The following is a 24,082-nucleotide window of genomic DNA, read 5'->3' as shown; positions in this document are numbered from 1 at the left end:
AGTTTAGTGAATCTTAAATACCTTATTTATATCATTATATTTTAGAGTCCAGTCTTCAAGAGAACGAAATTCTATGCTTCAAAATATCATTTGTAAATCAGTAATGAAACAAATTTCACTTTACTCATTTGATCTAAAATTGTGGTGGTCTGGAGGTAGCGTCCTTGCCTGGTAAATGCCAGACTGGGGTTCGAATCCCGCTCAGACTCGTTAGTTCCTTTTGTCGTTGCAACCTCACTATTATTGAGAGCTAAGGATGGCGAGTTTGGGGAAGCCTATAGGTCTATTTGCTGAGTCATCAGGGGTTAGAGTCCCGCTCAGATTTGTTAGTTCCCTTTGTCGTTGCAACCCCACTATCCTTGAGAGCTAAGGATGGGGAGTTTGGGGAAGCCTATAGGTCTATTTGCTGAGTCATCAGCAGCCTTTGCCTGGCCCTCCTTGGTCCTAGCTTGGGTGGAGAGGGGGGGGGGGTGGGCTTGGGCTCTGATCATATGTAATATGGTCAGTCTCTAGGGCCATTGTCCTGCTTGATAGGGCAATGTCACTGTCCCTTGCATCTGCCATTCATGAGTGAACAATCACACCATCTTCCCCTCCCACATTAAATCAGTAAGGAACTTACAAACGTGTCATCTTGTAGCAAATAAGCAATATCTTTATAAGAAATAGAAATTATAAAATATTTTAAGATCAGTAACGACGTTTAAATAAATCAGTCATGTTTCAACTATGAAATGAGACTAATTATCTCTACCACATCTGTAACGACGCTTACGGTAATTTTCCTTTTAAAATTGTTATCGTTCATCGAAAATGTTCAATTTCTATAGCCATGTGATGTTCATGAGATACAGATGGCATTTAAAGATAAAATAAGACGGAAGGAATTTGTCAAAGGGCTGTGGTTTGTAGGCCTATCAGGGTTAAAAACAATTTCATGCAAACGAGAGGAAATTTGATCTACAACCAAATTCACCCAATCTAGTTATTGAAAAATTATTAATTGATGACTATGTTCTCCGTATTTGTTGTTAATATTATCATTATAAGTATTATGATTTTAACAACAAGAAGAAGAAGAAGAACAACAACAACAACAACAATAATAATAATAATAATAATAATAATAATAATAATAATAATAATAATAGTGATAATGATAATAATAATAATAATTATTATTATTATTATTATTATTATTATTATTATCATTATTATTATTATTATTATTATTATTATTATTATTATTATTATTATTATTATCATTTCAAGTTATAGAACCTTCCAAGGACGTAGCCTGCTGAAATACGAGTCCCGGGTTCGGAACGGACCATCTGGATTCTCGGGGTTCGGGGCAACTTGGGCAAGGTCAGGATTAGAGTCCTAGGCAAGGCAAAGCTCACTTAGCAAGTTAGCACTAAGGGCACAGTCTCTGTGGGGCCGAGCTACGTTTCCTTCCCACAGACCACAGCTCGGCTATGGGCAAGACCTCCTGTTAGGCCTACACATTGACTATCGCTCAGCCGCTATTACGTGGGAATCAGTGTATGAAATCACGTGATAAATTATGTACCAAAACATTAGTTCAATGGTCTGTATCACCCGTTAATTATTATTATTATTATTATTATTATTATTATTATTATTATTATTTGCTAAGCTACAACCCTTGTTGGAAAAGCAAGATGCTATAAGCCCAACGGTTCCAACAGGGAAAAATAGCCCAGCGAGGAAAGGTAATAAGGAAATAGATAAATTGGACGATTATATTTTTACTAGCTAAGCTACTACCCCAGTTGGAAAAGCAGGATGCTATAAGCCCAAGGGCTCAAACAGTGGAAAATAAAAAGCACTCTGATATTATTATTATTATTATTATTATTATTATTATTATTATTATTATTATTATTATTATTATTATTATTATTATCTAAGCCAGAGCACTATTTGGAAAAAGCAGGATGATATATGCCCTGAGAATGTGTAGAGAATAGGTCAGGCTATTCTTTCATATATAGGCTAAAGAATAATGAACCCAAGGTCCATATATATATATATATATATATATATATATATATATATATATATATATATATATATATATATGACCTAGAATGAACTGCAAGAAGAGATGGCTGCAATGGAGTTCTATTTGACCATTCAAAACTCTAGCGGTATTATCTTAACGGGTGGCTGGTGTCGTGGCCAACCTACTACTTAACTCGTAGGTAAGGAATTCCTGGAAATAAATGAAGAAATTTGAATATGAAAAAGAAAATGTTGGTATATAGCGGTATAAATATCGATCGGGAAAAAAAGCCATAGTGTAAATTACATATTTATGAGAGAAAACAGTTTAATATTATTATCTTTGGTGCAAAATTATTAAGAGCTTCATTTTTTGATAAACTGATAAATTAGTTTATCAATTGTTTTGTTTAATATAATGATGAAAATCTATCGGAGTTATGGATTTCAGAACAATCGGAATCTGCTTTGGCGGCAAATATCCACATCCAACAAATACCACCTGTGTGAAAGGATTGATTTTCAACCCGTGTGAATTTCAAATTACCCGGCTAATCTCATTGTTTTGGTGCTCGCTCCGCCATCTATTAGTAGATAGATAGTCTCCGGTGGAACGAATTTCATGATTATTTAGCATCTCGTGGTGGGACGCGTCCCACCGGCACTTAGTGACGGCATGGATACACCTATATAACAGCTCTAAAGCTCTGTTACTATGCAGGGAGTTGACAATTTTCCGAAATTTATTACATTCTGGGAGCCTGGCGCACATTGGAATGCTCTATCATATTTTTTACTAACAAAGGGCACGGCAAATCCCTACTGTTATCTAGTTTTCAAAGTCTGTGATGTACTTTAAGGAGTTTAAGCTCGATCTATGACATCAATATTAAGCTCTCCCGCCCAAACTCGAGAAATTATTATGTAAACATCTTCAGCCATGATACTTATATACCAGGATGTGGAAGGGTCTAATTTGTCATTGGTAACACCATTCAGCAGATGTGACATATGCCACGCAACATGAGCGGAGGGAGCAATCGTAGAGTAACACGCTGACGTCAGTGTCTGCTAAATGTTTTTCTTGGTGCGCTGACGTTTTGCTAAAGCTTCCTTCAGTTCAGCAACGATTGTTAAATTCAAGAAGCGAATATGTCGCTGAAGGGAAAAGAATCGTTGATCTATAGATAGGACTAATGTATACATTTAAAAGAAATGTTCTTGAAATCCAATGTAATAATCATATTTCAAATCAAATCAAATCAAATTGAAAGGACCGCGGAAATTGGGCTGACCCCGTAGATGTGAATATTAATGAGTTTGTTATTTAATCTATTTATCGTATTTTATACAACATACACACTCTATCATTGATACGAATTAGTGATTAATAGAAATCAGATATCAAAAGATTTCATCCAAAAATTTACATTAAAAACTTGATCTTATTATGGAATTACGATAAGAAATTTATGTGTTAGTCTACAAAGCAACTGTTGCTAGCAGACTATAGAAATTCCAGATATAATAAATGAGATATTGCTAAGAAAACGTAGGACTTTTTATGGCGTTTCCATTTTGTAATCAGTGGTTGCTATGGTTTTTTAACAGACAGTACTGTATATCGATCAAACCCATTTTCAATCTAGTTGCCAACATTACGTAACAATGTTCAACAACTTAGCAGTACTACTTCAATGGCATATTCCCTTTTCTGTGGCTATCCTGATATATACATAGATATGTAATATATAGCTAAATATGCTTCGTTTTTGCATCTGAAACCATTTGCGCAATTATTTAGGAAAGGAATTTGTATGAAGCCAGTGAAGAATATTAGGCCTACACATTAGACCTATAGGCCTAGTATAATTAAAAGTTTCATTTCAAGTCCTCGTTATTGTATTTTGATCTGTGAATAAAAGTAGTACTTACAAAACAAATGTATAATAACAGCATGAAATGCTGAAAACTAATATTTTGAACAAGAATGTAAATTATAATTCGAAGACGGGAATGCTAAGATATCGTTTATGGCTGGATTGGCAAAAATAAAATGTCTTTTTTTTTCTTTTAACTTTCATTTATTATAATATCACTAGTTTTTAAACCATATGGTAACATAGGTCACCAAGTAATGTTATTTTATGCAAAATTTTGTTCATTCTAATAAAAATGTTCTTGATTACGTAGGGCCAGGATCTGTGTGGATTCTGTGTAGGCCTAAGGACGATGAAATGAACGATGTACAATCTGCAAATATGAATCTATTGTGGAACCTTCTCGATTCAGTGTAAACCTCTATTTGTTCAAGTGTCAATGCTAGTTGTTTTCCTCTCACATTATTACGAATCATGTCCGGTATATATATATATATATATATATATATATATATATATATATATATATATATATATATATATATATATATATATATATATATATATATACATACATATATATATATATATATATATATATATATATATATATATATATATATATATATATATATACATATGTGTGTGTGTGTGTTAAGTAGGCTATAAATTACAATATAGATATTTTATGAATTAAATAGCAAAAGAATTGTCGGTGGTATGTAGCCTACAAACACACTGAACAATTTCCAAATGTCTTCACTTCCTCAAAATAAACAATGGCGCCTAATTAACTGACTTTATGGCATTGATATTTGCCTCAAACACATAGGTATTTTTTAATAATCAAATTGTTATAAACATCGTTAAATATAGCATAAACAAAATAATATTTTGAACTAGCACAAGTCGTTTCTGTCGTTTCTGTCGGTTGGTCAAAGCCTAGTGGACCACATCAGGCCTTTTACCCCCTTCAGTTCCTAACCATACCTCCAGACAAGGCCCATCTCGTTAGAACTCTAGTTCTATAACTCATAATATTTTCAAAGTAAGTTTGGTATCGCAAAATGAATTCAGGCTAACTCTTATCATCAGTGAGGAAATTTCAAGTTCCTAGACTGTAGGTAGTAGGTTGGCCAGGGCACCAGCCACCCGTTGAGATACTACCGCTAGAGAGTTATGTGGTCCCTTGACTGGCCAGACAGTACTGTATTGGATCCTTCTCTCTAGTTACGGTTCACTTTTCCTTTGCCTTCACATACACCGAATAGTCTGGCCTATTCTTTACAGATTCTCCTCTGTCCTCATTCACCTGACAACACTGAGATTACCAAACAATTCTTCTTCACCCAAGGGGTTAACTTCTGCACTGTAATTGTCCAGTGGCTACTTTCCTTTTGGTGAGGGTAGAAGAGACTCTTTAGCTGTGGTAAGCAGCTCTTCTAGGAGGACACTCCAAAATCAAACCATTGTTCTCTAGTCTTGGGTAGTGCCATAGCCTCTATACCATGGTCTTCCACTGTCTTGGGTTAGAGTTCTCTTGCTTGAGGGTACACTCGGGCACACTATTCTATCTCGTTTCTCTTCCTTTTGTTTTGTTAAAGTTTTCATAGTTTATATAGGAAATATTTATTTAAATGTTCTTGTTCTTGAAATATATTATTTTTCCTTGTTTCCTTTCCTCATTGGGCTATTTTCACTGTTGGGGCCACTGGGCTTATAGCATCGTGCTTTTCCAACTAGGGTTGTAGCTTAGCAAATAATAATAATAATAATAATAATAATAACAGACAAGGTTTCTCAGGAGGTAGGCCTATTGGTCGAAACTAAATAAGCCGGGCCCAGTCTATCATAAGCTATAAGGTCAATTGAGCTTTGTGCCTTGAAGTTGGCGAGTTTTCTTCAAAGCATCTGAAGTCTTCTATACGAAACATTTATGAACGAAAGGACTGCGAATCCAAAAATGTTCATTCTTATGATTTTGTGATTGAAGACAGAAATCTTAGCATTCTATCAGAGTAGACTGTGATCTGTGGCATAGGCCTATGGAGTGCCTATGAATGAAATGCATTTGGGTTGTGAATTAAAGCAACACTTTGAAATACATTTATTTTAGACAAATATATTAGATAGAAATGATATGGATAAATATAAGAACAGTATATAATACTTGGGTCCCACATTCAGTTAAATATTAGTTGAATAGTAACGTATTACTTCAGATGACAGAAAATTACTTTGATGATTACTGCCTTTAGAAGAAAATATAATTGAGGAAGATATTCTATGGAGCTATGGAGACAGTCACATACAATATACTTAATTGATATAGTATATCAGCACGCTTCCATGAGTACACACGCACACACACACACACACACACACACATATATATATATCTATATATATATATATATATATATATATATATATATATATATATATATATATATATATATATATATATATATATATATACCTAAATGTGTGAATATGCATGTATAGCCAGTGCATTGTAATGCTACAAGTATGTTTTAAGCAATGCTCATACATGCTTATAAAGCATAATTAACCAAGGAAGGTATATAACACCAGTTTCATAATATGCACAACCATGGCAGCAATAGACTCATGTGTGGTAGATATCATCCACTTTCTACAGATGCTGTGTTGGTCTTCTAGAGAGTTTCTTGCCCTGGTACTGCTGCCTCTTAATTTCAGTGCTTGGGAACGCTGAAAATAGAGATAAATAAATCAATGAATAATAAATGAATTTATAAAGTATTGTAAATGATTATATCGCTTAAAGTTATTAATGTTAAATGAGCTTGGCCATTTAGGCTGAGTTAGATGAATAAGTAGATAGATGACTAATTAAGTAATAATGAGATAAAATAAAGAAAGAATGAACATATAAGCAATCAGATAACGCTTAAATTACCATAATAGATTAAAAGTATTATCATTACGTGAAATTAATGTTAAACCGGGCTTGGATGAATAAGTAGATAGATTACTAAATAAAAGATAAGATAAATAAAATAAAGAATGAATCTGTTAGCAAATAGATGACACGTATATTAATAACTAAAAAGTATTATCATTACCTGGAGTTATTAACGTTAAACTGGGCTTGGTCTTTTTAGCCGAAACTGGTACTTGACCAGCCTCTGTACTGTGCGACCTCCTGGGTACCTGATCTGGCGAGGCACTCCGGCCAGAGTCTCGCGAATGGACAGAGCCCAAAGAGGACCTGCGACTTCGCGATTTCCAGGAGAGCCCTCCAGGGGAGATGCTTCGAGCTTTGCTGCTGGCGCTGCTGCGGGAGGAGTCCAGGGTTCCTAGGCTTGACCTGGGAGGATAAGGTGTGAATTACAATGTTGATTCTCGAACTGAATTCTTCGTACGTTCTTCAGTGACTGGTAATTCTAAAGAGGATGGTGGTGCTTCGTGGTAATATGCTTGATAATTTAAGGTAAATTAATTACATATCTTTTGATTTCAAGAATTTTGATCCCTTCCTAAGGAAGTCTGCTGATGTAGATGAATATTTAATCTAAAGTTATCTATTATCCATGTTTCATGATGAACTATTTTCGCATTTGTGAAGGAAAGTTGTCAACTGTTATAGTTTTCCAGCTACAACACGAATCAATTCAACAATGAACATTCTATAGTGTTAAAAGTAACATATTTTTGTAGCTTACTCTTCACATAACTGATATAGCAAAAGAAATGAAGCCCCAGAGACCTTCAGAATGGGAAAATGAAATAAAGTCATTTTTATTGTGTTATCTCTCATGAATGCGATCTGAAAGATCTAAAATTGCCTTTGATTGAAGAACACTAATTATTGCAAAAACAAGAAGACAATAATAAAGAGTAAATGTTTGACTTTATATACATAAATATATATTTCTTTCATGTCACGCTGAGCGGCATTGCCAAACGTATAACTAATCAGTCTCTCCTCGTCCCTCGGGTAGAGAGAGAGAGAGAGAGAGAGAGAGAGAGAGAGAGAGAGAGAGAGAGGAAGTAATCATACCTTGGTTAGAGGGGGATTTCTCGAGAGGTACACTGAAACCACAATCTCTCACAAATAGCCCAAACTGCCGAATTGTAATTAGGAAAGGCGGGGGGAGGGGGGGTTGAAGCTGTGTGCATATCTATCTTAATATTTATCCGTCATTTTGGAAGGGTCACGTACACTAGTTATATTTTAAACAACTTTCTCGAGACGCAAGCATTTCAGAATGAGTTAGTATTATATTAATTTATATTAAATCTCTAATTAAAAGTAAGAAACGAAATCTGTTTTGTTGTAACAGCTAGTGTCAAAACACCAATATTACGTTCTGATCAGCTAGAATAATTGATTTTTCCTTTAATTTGGCAAAACTGAACACCTTCCTTACCTCGACCCAAACGAAGCCTTCATGGTGAGCTTAACGACATCCGGCGGAGGAATATTGACTTGTTGGCAATATATGACGAGGGCGTCGGTGGCCTCCTGATGCGAGGACACGGCCTCCCCCAGCAGGGAGTTCACCATGCGAAGACGCTCTTGAGCTAGTCGCAGCTCAACGTCATTCTGTGGGAATGGAAAAATTAAACATTATATTACAATTCTGAGATTGCCATTTGCCAATCTGTATACGCACACCATAGTAACATGAGTTAAATTTACTGAATACCTAATCGTTCTTGATAACTATTTAGTTTATCAGTATGGCAAAGGATTTTATAGACTGCATAAGTCCAACTGAACTAGTTGAGCTTAATCTCAATTATATTATAGATTTGAAGCATTGGGGTTTTCTGGAGGAGAAGGGAGTGGATCGTTAATACCGTAATAAGAGCCTGTGTCTATCAACAGATTATTCTATTGCTGATTTCAAAATTGCATTTTTGTTACACTTTTCATTTCTTATGTGAACTTACGAAATGTCATGTAAAGCCTCCCGTTCGACAAGGTGCTTAGGCTGTTGATTTTATTCCTCTTTTGGTAATAGCTATACTTCAAAATATGAAAGGTGGATCTACACACCCACTTGCTAAATCTAGCGCTCACTTGCTGAATATAGACAATCATATGCTGGATCTAGACTCACACGCTGGATCTAAACACTCACGTGCTGTATTTAGATTCACACGCTAGATCTAAACATTCACATGCTGGATCTAGAGTTCTAGACTCACACGCTGGATCTAAACACTCACATGCTGGATCTAAACACTCACGTGCTGGATCTAGACTCACAAGCTGGATGTAAACACTTACATGCTGTATTTAGACTCACACGCTAGATCTAAACACTTACATGCTGGATCTAGACTCCCAAGCCTGATCTAAACACTCATGTGCTAGATCTAGACTCACACATTGTACCTAAACACTCACGTGTTGTATTTAGACTCACACGCTTGATCTAAACACTCACATGCTGGATCTAGACTCACAAGCTGGATCTAAACACGCACGTGTTGTATTTAGACTCACACGCTAGATCTAAACACTCACATGCTCGATCTAGACACACACAGGATATTAACACTCACGTGCTGTATTTAAACTCAAACGCTAGATCTAAACACTCATGTGCTGGATCTAGACTCACACAATGGATCTAAACACTCACATACTCGATCTAGACTCATGTGCTGGGTCTAAACACTCACGTGCTGGATCTAGACTCACACGCTGGATCTAAACACTCACATGCTGTATTTGACTCACACGCTAGATCTAAACTCTCACGTGGTGGATCTAGACTCACAAGCTGGATCTAAACAGTCACGTGCTGGATTTAGACTCACACGCTAGATCTAAACACTCACGTGCAAGGTCTAGACTCACGAACTGTATCTAAATACTCACTATCTGGATCTACACTCACGAAGTGGATTTATACACTCACCTGCTGGATCTAGACATTCACCTGCTGTATTTAACTAAGCACTCACTTGCCAGGAATAAGACGCTCACCTGTTGGATTTCGACAATCAAAAGCTAAGACCTAAACATTCACCTGTTGGATACCCTTGAATCTGGTCCTTCTTTGAAGAGTGGCTACGGCTTGGGCTGCATGGCGTGTCTTCGTGAGCTGGCTCTCCGTCTCACGTTGCACGGCGGTCATGTGAATGTTCTTCTCCCTCAGGAGCTCTTCCACTGCGTGGACTTGAAGCTCTACTTCGTGAAGCTTGTTTTGGGAGCTCTAGATTGTGGAGAAAATATACATATTATAGAAATGACAAAGCATTCTCATTGGATTTGTAATTCTAAGGTAAACTAAGGTGAATTTTCAAACAAATCATTATTTCCACAATGAAGGGGAGAGATACTGTATTTTTAATACATTTTTGTTTCTCAGACTTTTCTAAATATCTGCACTAGTGTGATTAAAGCCTCATGAGCTGCAAGATATTAACACCTCGTTAGTGAGAAGAAATTTATAAAACCTCTTTAATAAGAGGAAAGTTAAAATACTGGATGACTTACTTGCATCTCCCTTTGCGCTCGATCATGCATCGATTTCCACAATGCAATTTCTTCTTCCAGGGATGTGAGATTTTCTTCAAGGATAACTTTATCTTTTTCCTCCTCACCTGTAGAATTGTAAATGGTGTCAACTCTGGCCAAATATTTGGGAGAATGGATCTAAAGGTTACCGATTAGAGTGACAAAGTTAGACGGAACAGATATGTCTAGAATATTAATTCATATTTCCTATAAAATAAAGAGCAAATGTCTGGTTTTATATATATATATATATATACATATATATATATATATATATATATATATATATATATATATCTATATATATATATATATATATATATATATATATATATATATATATATATATATATATATATATATATATATATATATATATATTACTATTAACCAAGTTACAACTATAGTTAGAAAAGCAAGATATTATAAGCCCAAGGGCTCCATCAAAGAAAAGTAACCCAGTGAGGAAAGGTAATAAGGAAATAAATAACGATATGAAAAAAAATTACCAATAGAATATTTCAAAAGCAGTAACAACATCAAAACAGATATATCATATATAACCTATAAAAGACTTAAGTCAGCCTGTTCTACATAAAAACATTTGCTGTAAGTTTGAACTTTTGAAGTTCTACTGACTCAACTAACCAATTAAGAAGATCATTCCTCAACTTGATCACAGCTGGAATAAAACTTCTAGAATACTATGTAGTATTGAGCCTCATGATGGAGAAGGCCTGGCTATTAGAATTAACTGCCTGCCTAGTATTGCGAACAGGATGGAATTGTCCAGGAAGATCTGAATGTAAAGGATGGTCAGAGTTATGAAAAATCTCATGCAACATGCATAATGAACTAATTGAACATACATACATATATATTTATATATATATATATATATATATATATATATATATATATATATATATATATATATATCTATATATATATATATATATATATAGATAGATAGATAGATAGATAGATAAATTGATAAGTGTCCAAACATATAATCTATTCTTCTTATCGTTTTACACACATGTTAATTCCATCTTGAAGATTCAAATCTTTCATTAAAAACCAATAAATGAAAAGATACAATCATAAGAAAGAAATTAATGAACGTTTATTGGTGCTCATTAACAGAAATGGCAAACATTGTTTAGAATACTAATGACCATTTGCTAATGGTGCTCTTTAACGAGAAGAGTCAATTTTTAGAATACTAATATTTCTTGAAATACATCTTTCGAGAAAAGATAGTACGAGTAATATATCTTTCGAAAAATTGATAGTTCGAGAAATATATCTTCCAAAAAAATTGATAGTTCGAGAAATATATCTTTCAAGAAATTGAGTTCTAGAAATATATCTTTTGAGAAATTGACAGTTTGAGAAATATGTCTTCCAAGACATTGAAAATTCGAGAAATATATCTTTCGAGAAATTGATAGTTTGATAAATATAGTTTACAAGAAATTGATAATTCCAGCAATATGTTTTTCGAGTAATTGATAATTCGAGAAATATATCTTTCGAGAAATTGTTAGTTCGAGAAATATACCTTTCGATAGGTTGATAGTTCGAGAAATTTATCTTTCGAGAAATTGTTAGTTCGAGAAATATATATTTCGTGAAATTGATAGTTCGGAAACTATGATTTTCGAGAAATTGATAGTTCAAGAAATATATCTTTTGAGAAATTGACAGTTCGAAAAATATATCTTTCGAGAAATTGATAGTTCGATGAATATATCTTTCGAGAAATTGAAAGTTCGAGAAATATATCTTTCGAGAAATTGATAATTCGAGAAATATATCTTTCGAGAAATTGATAGTTCGAGAAATATATCTTTCGAGAAATTGATAATTCGAGAAATATATCTTTCGAGAAATTGATAATTCGAGAAATATATCTTTCGAGAAATTGATAATTCGAGAAATATATCTTTCGAGAAATTGATAGTTCGAGAAACTATTTTTTCTAGCAATTGTTTTCGAGGAATTTACTGTCGAACAAATGATTCCAAAAAATTTATCTGTATTCACAGTGTATAGACAGTGACATTTCGCTTGCATGGACAAAATTAGTCATAAAAACGAAAATCCATTTAAAACTAAACAATAAAATGGTATTAATGGATAAAGAATATCTTTAGAACTAATTATAATTCCCTTATCCTGTATCCGCTTTATTTTAGTTTTATTTTTACAGCTGGATATCAATATATCATTGCTCTCTAGTCTTGGGTAGTGCCATACCCTCTGTACCATGGTCTTCCACTGTCTTGGGTTAGAGTTCTCTTGCTTGAGGGTACACTCGGGCACACTATTCTAAGTTCTCTTCCTCTTGTTTTGTTAAAGTTTTTATAGTTTATATAAATATATTTATTTTATAATTGTTACTGTTCTTAAAATATTTTTTTCCTTGTTTCCTTTCCTCACTGGGCTACTTTCCCTGTTGGGGCCCTTGGGCTTACAGCATCCTGCTTTTCCAACTAGGGTTGTAGCTTAGCTTCCCTTTTGAGGCCCCTGGGCTTATAGCATCCTGCTTTTCCAACTAGGGTTGTAGCTTAGCAACTACTACTACTACTACTACTACTACTACTACTACTACTACTACTAATAATAATAATAATAATAATAATAATAATAATAATAATCAATACATATCAGCTCAAGCCTCATTTGAACTCACTGTAATGGAGAATCTGGTGTATCTGCGTTCTGTATTGCTGTCCTTCGACACTCAGAAGACCAACCATCTGTTGAAGAGCTTCTACTTCTTCCTCGGCTCTCCTGACCTCCAGGTCTAACATGTCACCTGCCTCTTGGAGGCCCGCTCGTTCGCTGGCTACCTGTAGACGAAGAGCGTGGTGTTGAAGATAAGCCTCTCTCTCTCTCTCTCTCTCTCTCTCTCTCTCTCTCTCTCTCTCTCTCTCTCTCTCTCTCTCTCTCTCTCTCTCTCTCTCTCTCTCGTTCATAATTACAAAAGTTTTAATGTAGGACACCGTTCTCACTGAATAATTTTTTTGCAAACTATGTCTATATCTAAAAAAAAATGTTCTGTATCACATGACTTCTGGATGGAAAGTAGTGTTTTTTTTATCTAATTTGGCCTTGAAGATTTAATAATAAAATAAAACAAAAAATACAAAAATCTTAAAGAAATATATAATTACCCGAAAGTATCTCAGACAATCAAGGGTGCATAAACGAAATATGAATATGTGATTTATGATATTTATCTACCTAAACTTTGAAGATTTAATAACGAAATAACTAACAATAAAAGATATGATTCCCAAAAAGTATATCTAACATGCAAGGTTCGATTACGAGAATCAAATAAGAATAGCGAGACTTACTTTCAAGAAAACCTGTGTTGTAGAAACCTCGTCCTCTCCCTCAGGGTTATCAAGGCTCGATTGTATTTTCTTATACCTTTGGAAAATAACGAGTTATATTAATGACTTTAAAGTAATTAACGAATCAGGTTTCAAGGTTCAATGATGAACAGGAACTTTTTTCCTAAATAAAGTTTCTAATGTCCGTCGTTGTTGTGCTCTTTAGCTTTCGAAATCTCTAGTGTCATTACATTAATTTTTTTCTACATGCATACTGTGACTTGCTACTCAAATGACCCATTTATTTACTGTTTTGTTACAATCTAAAACTTTATTTAAATCCTTCAAATTCAAATAACAGTTTAATAGGCAAAAAGAAATACTATACCACCGTCTCCATTAAATTGTGCTCGTATGAACTTATGCATAATTACACACAAAAAACAACAACAATATGTAATGCACATTTTATTAATTGCTATGGATGCATTTATCCAGCTTATATTAAATCATATTTCCTAAATCTCATCTATGACAATTTATTTACCCAGTTAAGTTTTTTTCTTTTTTAATACATAACTTACTTATCCTTAAGCTGTTGGATCCTGGTGTTGACTTCGGTCGAGTTGTCTTAAAAATACAAAACTTACTTATCATTAAGCTGTTGGATCCTGGCGTGGACTTCGGTCGAGTTTTCATAGAAATACATAACTTACTTAAGGATATAATCCTCGAGTTGTTGAATCCTGACGTTAACTTTAGTCGAGTTTTCTTAAAAGTACATAACTTACTTATCCTTAAGCTGTTGGATCCTGCCGCGTTGACTTCGGTCAAGTTTCTTACAAATACAAAACTTACTTATCCTTAAGCTGTTGGATCCTGGTGTTGACTTCGTGGAAGTGCAAGAAGAGTGTATGCATTTCAGCATTGAGTCCCCTCATCGTGACGTCTCCGTAGTTGATCCGTCCTTTTACTTCATTGATTTGTTCGGAAACGAGCTGTGGGAAGAAAGTCAATGAAGTTCTCAAGTTAAGGTTACTGAGTTGAGGAATTCAGGTCGAACTTGAGTTTGCGTTTACGAGCTGTTTAAAGAAAGTCAAGATGTGGAGTTTACTAAATCATAAATGAAGTCCTCAAGTTAAGATTACTAAGTTAAGAATTCAGGACGAACTTAAGTTTGCGTTTACGAGATCGATTCAGTCGAATTTCTTTCAACTCTAATTCGCGATTGATTGATTGGTTGATTTAAAGTTTTCAGGCATCCTGACGTATGTCATTGACACCGTCTGATTCGCTATGTAAAACAAAAGTTTTCAATTGGAAAACGGAGTTCAAGATGTATTTTCTTCTATATTTTGGGGAGATAAATAAGACTATTGCTTTCTTTTATTCGTTATATATGAAATTGGTTTATATGTCAGGTCTGGATTTGTAAATGTTTATGAAGGGATGCGAAAGGATAGGGTAGGAGTAGATGAAGGAATGTAAAAGTACATAATGATTCTTTCATATAAGGAAACAGAAGTTAGGCATTTTTGAGATACATACATACATATATATATATATATATATATATATATATAGGTATATATATATAGGTATATATATATATATATATATATATATATATATAGGTATATATATATATATATATATATATATATATATATACCTATACTTATATATATATATATATATATATATATATATATATATATATATATATACATATATATATATATATATATATATATATATATATATATATATAATTTTTGACAGGATCTTCCACATACATCTTTTAGCAACAGGCAACAGGGATTTTTGTGATAAAAGGATGTAGGGCTACCTAGGCTTGAAAAATAAATCATACCATAAGATAGAGATCAAAACCTAGACGTTATATCTTCATTTCTTAAAGATCTACAGTGACTTACTTGCAACTCAACACGCCAAAAGTGATTCACATTCTGGTAAAAAGAATATTATAATAAATTGAAAGATCGAGTTGGCTTTGTGCTAACATGAAGTTTTATTCCAGCAGTGACCAAGTTGTGGAATGATCTTCCTAATCAGGTAGTTGAATCAGTAGAACTTCAAAATTTCAACCTCGCAGCAAATTATTTATGTTGAACAGGCTTACATGTCCTTTTATAGTTTATATATCAAATATCTGTTTTAATGTTAATGTTTTTAAAATACTTTATTCAAATTTTTCTTTACTTCTTATATCATTTATTTATTTCCTTATTTCTTTTCCTCACTGGGCTATTTTTTTCCAATTGGAGCCCTTTGGCTTATAGCATCTTACTTTTCCAACTAGAGTTGTAGCTTAGTTAATAATAATAATAATAATAATAATAATAATAATAATAATAATAATAAGAAGAAGAAGAAGAAGAAGAAGAAGAAGAAGTCCTTGCTTCCAAAGAAGCCATTATACTGGGAAAGAAATGAAACAAACTGACCTTTTCCATGTCGGATTTGTCTTGTGACATCCTGGACACAGTATCAGCTAAGTTTTGAAGTCGGGCCATGCGTCGTTGAATGTGAAGCTGGGTCAAGCTGACATCAACCATCACCTCTTCTCTTTTGTCTGACAAATTGATACATTCTCTGTAAATAAAGAAATGAGACAATAACTCAATAAATTCTATTTAAAGACAAAAAGGGGAAAAAGATTAATGCTTTTCTCGTAAAACGAAAAAAAAATAATAAATAAATAAATAAATAAATAAAAATGTCACAAGAAGTCCAAGAAGTAAGTGCTATAGCTTGCTGACATCCACCATCACTTCTCTTTGTCTGACAAATTGATACATTCTCTGTAAATAAAGAAATAAGACAATATTTCAATGAATTCTATTTAAAAGACAAAAAAAAGGGGGGGGGGAAAGATTAATATCTTTATTGTAAAATCAAAGAAAAGAAAAATAATGTCACAAAATGTCTAAGAAGTAAATTCGATAGCTCTCTGAGATCCACCATCACCCATCTTTGTCTGACAAATTGATACATTCTCTGTAAATAGAAAATAGGACAATGCCTGAATAAATAATATTCAAAAGCTGAAAAGGGAGAAGCTCAATACTTTTCTTGTTAAACCCCCAAAAATTTCACAAGAAAAGTCTAGGAAGTAAGTGCTATAGCTTGCAATACTGGGTTCCACGATGGTAAAAGAGATATATTTTTTGGATAATAGTTACCTTTGGGCACTGTCACTGCCCATTTTAATCGTCGCTATTTCACTCTCGGTTTTGTTGACTTCCCTTTCTAGATTGGCTACATTCGTCTGCTCTCGTGTTCGCGCGTTCTGCAAAAAAATAGAAACGTTTAATGGTGAATTTTCATAAATCGTGGATTGCTTTGCAATTATCTCTTCCTCTCTCACTCATGAAAATAAAGCTTACATAATTAATCCATTAAATAAAATTTAAATATTAATTTCCACCCGCACACAATACAATAAGACACAAGGTAGAATACAAATCCTATATTGATATACTCTTTGATAAAGACGACACTAACTTCAGTGGCAAAGGTACATAAATCCTGCATTGCTTAACTATTATCTCTCCCACTCTCTCATAAAAAAACTATATCATTGATCATAATTTCAATATTCATTTCCACACACCCAGAACAAAACAAGACACAATATACAGTACAATTCTCATATTGTTATTCATTCCCACCCTCTCAAAATAGATCAAGACAAGACACAGGGTAGAATATCTGATTCCTGGTTCCTGATTGCTCACTCCGCAAAATAAGTTTGCGAGCACTCTATCCCTTTATAGATAGGTGCAAAGCTTCTAAGCTTATTCTTATTATTGTTTTTAAGTTTATATTATATGTGCCTTAAATAAATTAATACCGTAATGAGATTCTCAATCTTTATTTTTATTCCATTCTACCTTAAAATTAGATAGGATAACACCTTGCTATCATCAGTTTTGGCAACTCATTGCGGTCAGTTTGGACTTCTTAAATTCTTCTTTTATATGCATTGCTCTACCTATAAATGCAGCCAGATCCCTGCTAGGATTTTTCAGAAAACCTAAACTTATGTCTACATTCATTAGTTGTCCTAATTTTGGGCATAGAAATAAATGTTCAGACCACATATAGATATACATCTTGATAAAGAACTACACCAACAAGCCATATACAGTATATATTTTTTTTTTTATGTAGATCTTACCTTTAGAAATATCAGCTGTTTCGTAAGAAGCCTGATTGTCGTTGATGTCTCTCCGAGTCTCATTTGAAGGAATTCGAGCATCTTCTGTTGCTCGACGTTGACGGCGTTGTTGTTTCCGTCGTGGGTTAGGTCGTGCAGCCTCCGTCGAAGCTGCTGAAGGTGTCCCTCCTGAAAAGAAAGGTGGGAATTGAGCGGTGGTATATAACTATATTAACTTATTTATTTATGTATATATATATATATATATATATATATATATATATATATATATATATATGTATATATACTAATAAGAATTCAAATTCTATTTCACAAGATTCATCTTTCCTCCTTGAAATTCCTGTTCTCTCTCTCTCTCTCTCTCTCTCTCTCTCTCTCTCTCTCTCTCTCTCTCTCTCTCTCTCTCTCTCTCTCTCTCTGTATATATATTATGTATATATATATATATATATATATATATATATATATATATATATATATATATATGCCTAAATCATACATATTTCACTCATTGGTAATATATTTAACTAGTAATATATGTCACGAAATAAGCATAAAATCTGAAATTGTAATATAAATATATATTTATTCATTAAAAATGTAAAATATCATTTTGTGATGAATAATTATGTAAAAATAGGAGTAGAATATTTCTATTACAGTTACCTGGTCATGTATAACTTCCTTCTGCTTGAAAGCTCTGATGTCCAGCTCCTTGATGTGGTTCAAGTTGCGGTTCTTCGCAGCGACACAGGCAGTGATCTCGCCCTTCAGAAGGGCCTCTTGCTCCTTCCACCTGCCGACGGCTTGCAGGTGGTGCTGCTCGGCTTCCATCACCCTCTCCTTCTGCTTAATTAGTCCTTTGACTAGGGCTTCGCCGTCCTGATATGCAAAATGTTATGATCTAACTGATTAAAGTTTACAGAAATTCTGATCCTAATTTTGTATCTTTTCTATATATTTTTATACTTAATCAAAATATTTTAGACACAACAAAAATATTTTAGACGTCACAAAAATATTTTAGGTCACAAAAATATTTTAGACATCACAAAATTTCTATAAACACAAATGGATACATTGGCGAAGTATATGAACAAAGGTACAATTGAGTATTTTTTTTAATTAACTGGTCTACAGAACTACCGATAGCCTGTTTGCATCTTTTCTTTATGTTTTTATACTTAATTAAAACATTTTTGACGTCTCAAATCTCTATTAACATAAACGGATACATTGGCGAAGTATATGAACAAAGGTATAATTGAGTATTGTTTTTTTTAATTATCTGACTGGTCTACAAAACTACTGATATCCTGTTTGCATCTTTCATGTGTACTTTCATACTTAATCAAAACATTTTAGGCGTCACAAAATTTCTATAAACACAAATGGATTCATTGGCGAAGTATATGAACAAAGGTATAATTGAGTATTGTTTGTTCTTATTATTCAACTGGTCTACAGAACTACTGATATCCTGTTTGCATCTTTTCTGTATATTTCTATACTTAATCAAAACTTTTTAGACGTCAAAAACCTCTATAAACACAAATGGATACATTGGCGAAGTATATGAACAAAGGTACAATTGAGCATTGTTCTTTTGTTTTAGATGTTTATGGTTTACACATGAAAGATTTATCTTAATGGTATTACTGTTCTTAAAATATCTTATTTTAATTTTTCATTACTTCTCTTGCAGTTTATTTATTTCCTTTCCTCACTGGGCTATTTTTCCTTGTTGGAGCCCTTGTGTTTATAGTATCCTGCTTTTAAACTAATGTTGTAGTTTAGTTGATAATAATAATAATAATAATAATAACAGCAACAACAAATATGAATTTTTGTTCTAAACTTGCACAAATGCGACTCAAAAGCGCACTAAGCTAGCAATAACCCAAATCTAAGCAAGTAGATCAATAACCTAACCTTTAACATAACCTGGAGCGAATTGATACTGTCTTCTACAGAACAGACCAATTCTGTGTTCAGCGTAAGCTTGTGTTCTGCCTTAATGCACTGCTGTTCCATACTAGCCACCAAGGCTTCCCTCTCTTCACGGTAGGAGCACTTCTCAAGGAACTGGTTCTGCTGATTCTCTATGTCTTTGGTTAACTTGGTGAAGGCATTCTGCAAGGCCCACAGCTGGAGGAATTAAAATAGGAAGTATTGTGATATAGTTGGGCTAGGTTAGTATTCTTAGGCACTGGGAATGCATGAGGGTGTTAGTATATTGGCATTTTTATCTGAAGTATGATCTTTTCTTTTCTTTATTCTATGATCGTTTATAGAAAGTGGATATTTTACTGGTTGAAATGTTATCGTCTTGCACTAATTTTTCCTTTCATTGAACTTATGTTGTTACATATGCATACATTTGTATATATTTCATAAAGAAAGATCTTACATAATTAGATCTTGAGCTGTTATTCATGGAAATTAAAAGGAAAAGGCAGTATAGAGAAATATCAATATATAGAAAATGAAGAAAAAAACACAAATAAACGAAAGATAAAATCTAGCTTTCTCAAGTCAATAAAACAATACTACTTTAACCCCCAAAACAATACCTGGGACTGTATCTGCTCCTTCGTTTCAACTACAGCTTTGTATTGCGTATTAAGCCAAACCTCTTCTTCTTCGACCTTCTTCAAAGCGACCAAGACTTCCAGACGAGAGTTGTCGATCTGTTTCAAGATCTCGTTCTCCTGTTCCACTTCCTTGACGAGCATCCCAATCTTCTGTTGCGTTGCAAGTGAATCCTGCGCGAAAGGACATTGAAAATCTAAAGGCTTGTTTGATGATTTTGTTGGAATACTGGGTCCTTTGGAATAAAATCAGTTACTCAAAAGGTTGAAATGGTACGAACATGGTTTTGGTTCACTTTAATGTTCCATTTTATTATCAGTGGTAAAAAAAAAAAATAACAAAACGGTCAAAGTACAAAAATAGTGCCAGTCTTTTATTTGGTTAGAGATATATAGTGAATACTGGCGCTTGTGTATTATTTTTATGTAATATTGAAATTTATGTAGGAAATATATATATATATATATATATATATATATATATATATATATATATATATATATATATATACATATATATATATATATATATATATATGTTTATATATATAGATATATATATAATATGTATAATATATATATATATATATATATATATATATATATATATATATATATATATATGTATATATATATATATATATATATATATATATATAGAGAGAGAGAGAGAGAGAGAGAGAGAGAGAGAGAGAGAGAGAGAGAGAGAGAGAGAGAGAGAGAGAGAGAGAGAGAGAGAGTGTGTGTACTGTATACTCGTTGATACTTTGAATACATAATTGATGCATTTATTTTTATCTTTCTGAAGACATTCCTGAATTTCTGAATAAAAAGGACACCACTCATTAAAAACTTTTATTGGTATAAGAACTACCAAATAATGACACCTGCAACCATGATTGAATCAAAGAAAATTGAATAAGACAATACCTCAATAAACTGCGTTTGTGTATTTGCTACTTGGTAAATGTGGTTGAGCGTTGCTTCCCACTGTGCAAGCAAATGGTCCCTCTGAGAAGCTGCTTGCAGGAAAGCTGTGCCAAGCTGTTCTAGCACGGTGCGGGCTGCAGCCGCCTCACTCTGCCTTTGGCTCAATTCGGCTTCTGCTGCTGCTACTTTCCCGCTGGTTCGTTCCAACTCTACGCTGAGGTCCTGGAACAATTGGGGAAACCCTTGAATGAAATATTATACGTAGATAAATTAAAGGTTTAAAGGCTGCTACTTTCCCGCTGGTTCGTTCCAGCTCTACGCTGAGGTCCTGGAACAGTTGGGGAAACCCTTGAATGAAATATTACACGTAGATAGATTAAAAGTTTAAAGGTTTAAAGGCTACTCATGAATGGCTGAGGTAAGGGACAATGACATTGCAACAATGCCCAAGAGACTGACCATATATACATATGATCAGCGTCCAAGTCCCCTCTTCACCCAAGCTAGGACCAAGGAGGGCCAGACAATGGCTGCTGATAACTCAGCAGATAGATCTATAGGCTCCCCTAAACACCCCATCTTTAGCTCACAAGGATGGCGATGTTGCAGCGACCAAAGGAACAAACGAGTTTGAGCGTGACTCAAACCCCAGTCTGGCGTTCACCAGTCAGTGACGTTACCACATCGGCCACCACAACCCCTAATCGATTAAGTTAACTGAAGATGAAATAACAGTACAAGTGATGATATTTATGTCGTCATATATTGACCATAGTAATTTCATTAACATTATCATAATCTCTCTTCACTAAAATCACCTTAATCTTCGAGGCGTCCTCCGCCGAATACTGCAGCAGAAGCAAATTGTCATTATCGGCCTCGGACAAGTGGTCGAGCAGTTCCTTCAGCAAGCTGGAGTCGCCTATGACGTTCTTCTGCGTATCCTCGAACTCCCTCTGGCGCTGCGTCAGGCGGGACTGCAGGAGCTCGGACGCCTCTTGGATGTTGGAGAGTTCGCCGTGTTTGGCGCGACATTGTCGAAGGATTCCTTCACTCTCACTCGAGGCTGCCCTTTCGCTCTTGCTCTCCGATTCTATGTCCTTCCGATGCGCCGTCACGAGACTCTGCAATTGTTTGCACAAGGTTAGCAGATCGTTGGGATTATTATTATTATTATTATTATTATTATTATTATTATTATTATTATTATTATTATTTTAGTAATAATAATAATGACAATAATAATAATAATAATAATAATAAAAATAATAATAATAATCATTATTATTATTATCATTATTATTATTATTATCATTATTATTATTATTAAAATGATAATAATAATAATAATAATAATAATAATTATAATTATTTTTATTATTATTATTATTATTATTATTATTATTATTTTAGTAATAATAATAATAATAATAATAATAATAATAATAATAATAATAATAATAATAATAATAATAACAATAATAAGAATAATTATTATTATTATCATTATTATTTTAATAATAATAATAATAATAATAATAATAATAATAATTCACAAAGCAAATACAAAAAAAGAAAAAAGAAAAAAAAAAACTAACAAGTAGTTCAAGGCTATTCTAAATGCTAAGGTAATTCCAAAGCGATGTAAAACAATAATATTGTACATGAAGAATTGAGGTATTACTACGTGATATAATTCTGTCAGGAGCAAATGACACAAACTTTTAGATCAACAGCAAAAATCGTTTACATAATGTTTTGTTCCGTAATAACAGGAATAGGATGGAATGAATGAGTATTTCTCAAAAGGAAAAAATTGAATTTGTTTAAGACAAATGGAAATGTTTGCTGTTGATATAGTGACTGTTTTCAACATTGGAGAGGAAACTTAATTATCGGGATAGTATATGTTGAAAAATAATCTGACTCGAAAATATAAGATACAAAAATTAAAGAGATATGTCTAAGACGAACAACGCACTGGGAGCTAAAAAGTTTTCTTAGGATATTTGGAAAATAATTTTTTATTTAGTAATCACCTAAAAACGCACATAAATAATAAAAAAATCGAAGTATACCTGTAAATTATCCAGCATTTGAGACATATCACTAACGTAGTACGTATTTCTCTTATTAATAACTTGCTCGCTGTTGTGAATTTCTTGCATTGTCGTCACTTCTTGGCGCAGTTGTTCCACGTCTTCTGCCAGACCACGATTTTCTTCGTCCAGCAATAGCAGACCCATTCCAGGGTTGGCTAGCGCTTTGTCGAGAGCTGCCTCCATCTTCAACTCCTGGCTTTAGCCTACCTGTTGCTCTTAGAATTACTGATAGATGAAATAAGATAGATAAGATAGCAAGTATTTTGAGGTAAAATAAATTTTAATCATTATAAAATATGCTGGTTGTTTTAAAGTGTTATAAAATAACTACACGATGAGCTGACATTTAAAAGGCATTTAACAAAGATACAATTATGAATTTAATTGTTTTTAATTTCAAAAGCACACAAACTTCTAAGCAAAATATGAGCAAATATAAAGAAACGGAGTAAGAGTTATATGAAGTGTCTGTTGAGACAA

The 24,082-nt window shown here is 33.4% G+C and overlaps 1 protein-coding gene across 1 annotated transcript; it reads right to left on the bottom strand.

The window, feature by feature from the left end:
- Window positions 1-6,399: 6,399 nt before the first annotated feature.
- On the bottom strand, window positions 6,400-23,838 carry LOC137646918 (coiled-coil domain-containing protein 39-like). The gene is made up of 17 exons (XM_068379990.1): window positions 23,579-23,838; window positions 22,319-22,624; window positions 21,501-21,722; window positions 20,553-20,744; window positions 19,912-20,127; window positions 18,646-18,861; window positions 17,980-18,147; window positions 16,982-17,088; window positions 16,244-16,391; window positions 14,634-14,773; window positions 13,797-13,872; window positions 13,127-13,286; window positions 10,408-10,514; window positions 9,938-10,123; window positions 8,324-8,499; window positions 7,016-7,260; window positions 6,400-6,641 (listed from the first exon to the last, which is right to left on the bottom strand). The coding sequence occupies exons 1-17, from the start codon at window positions 23,783-23,785 to the stop codon at window positions 6,565-6,567; spliced, it is 2,949 nt and encodes a 982-aa protein (XP_068236091.1). The 5' UTR covers window positions 23,786-23,838; the 3' UTR covers window positions 6,400-6,564.
- Window positions 23,839-24,082: the final 244 nt, after the last annotated feature.

This window comes from Palaemon carinicauda, chromosome 9, assembly GCF_036898095.1.
Source record: "Palaemon carinicauda isolate YSFRI2023 chromosome 9, ASM3689809v2, whole genome shotgun sequence".
In the NCBI taxonomy this organism is placed as follows: domain Eukaryota; kingdom Metazoa; phylum Arthropoda; class Malacostraca; order Decapoda; family Palaemonidae; genus Palaemon; species Palaemon carinicauda.
This window is presented reverse-complemented; position numbering and strand designations above follow the sequence as displayed.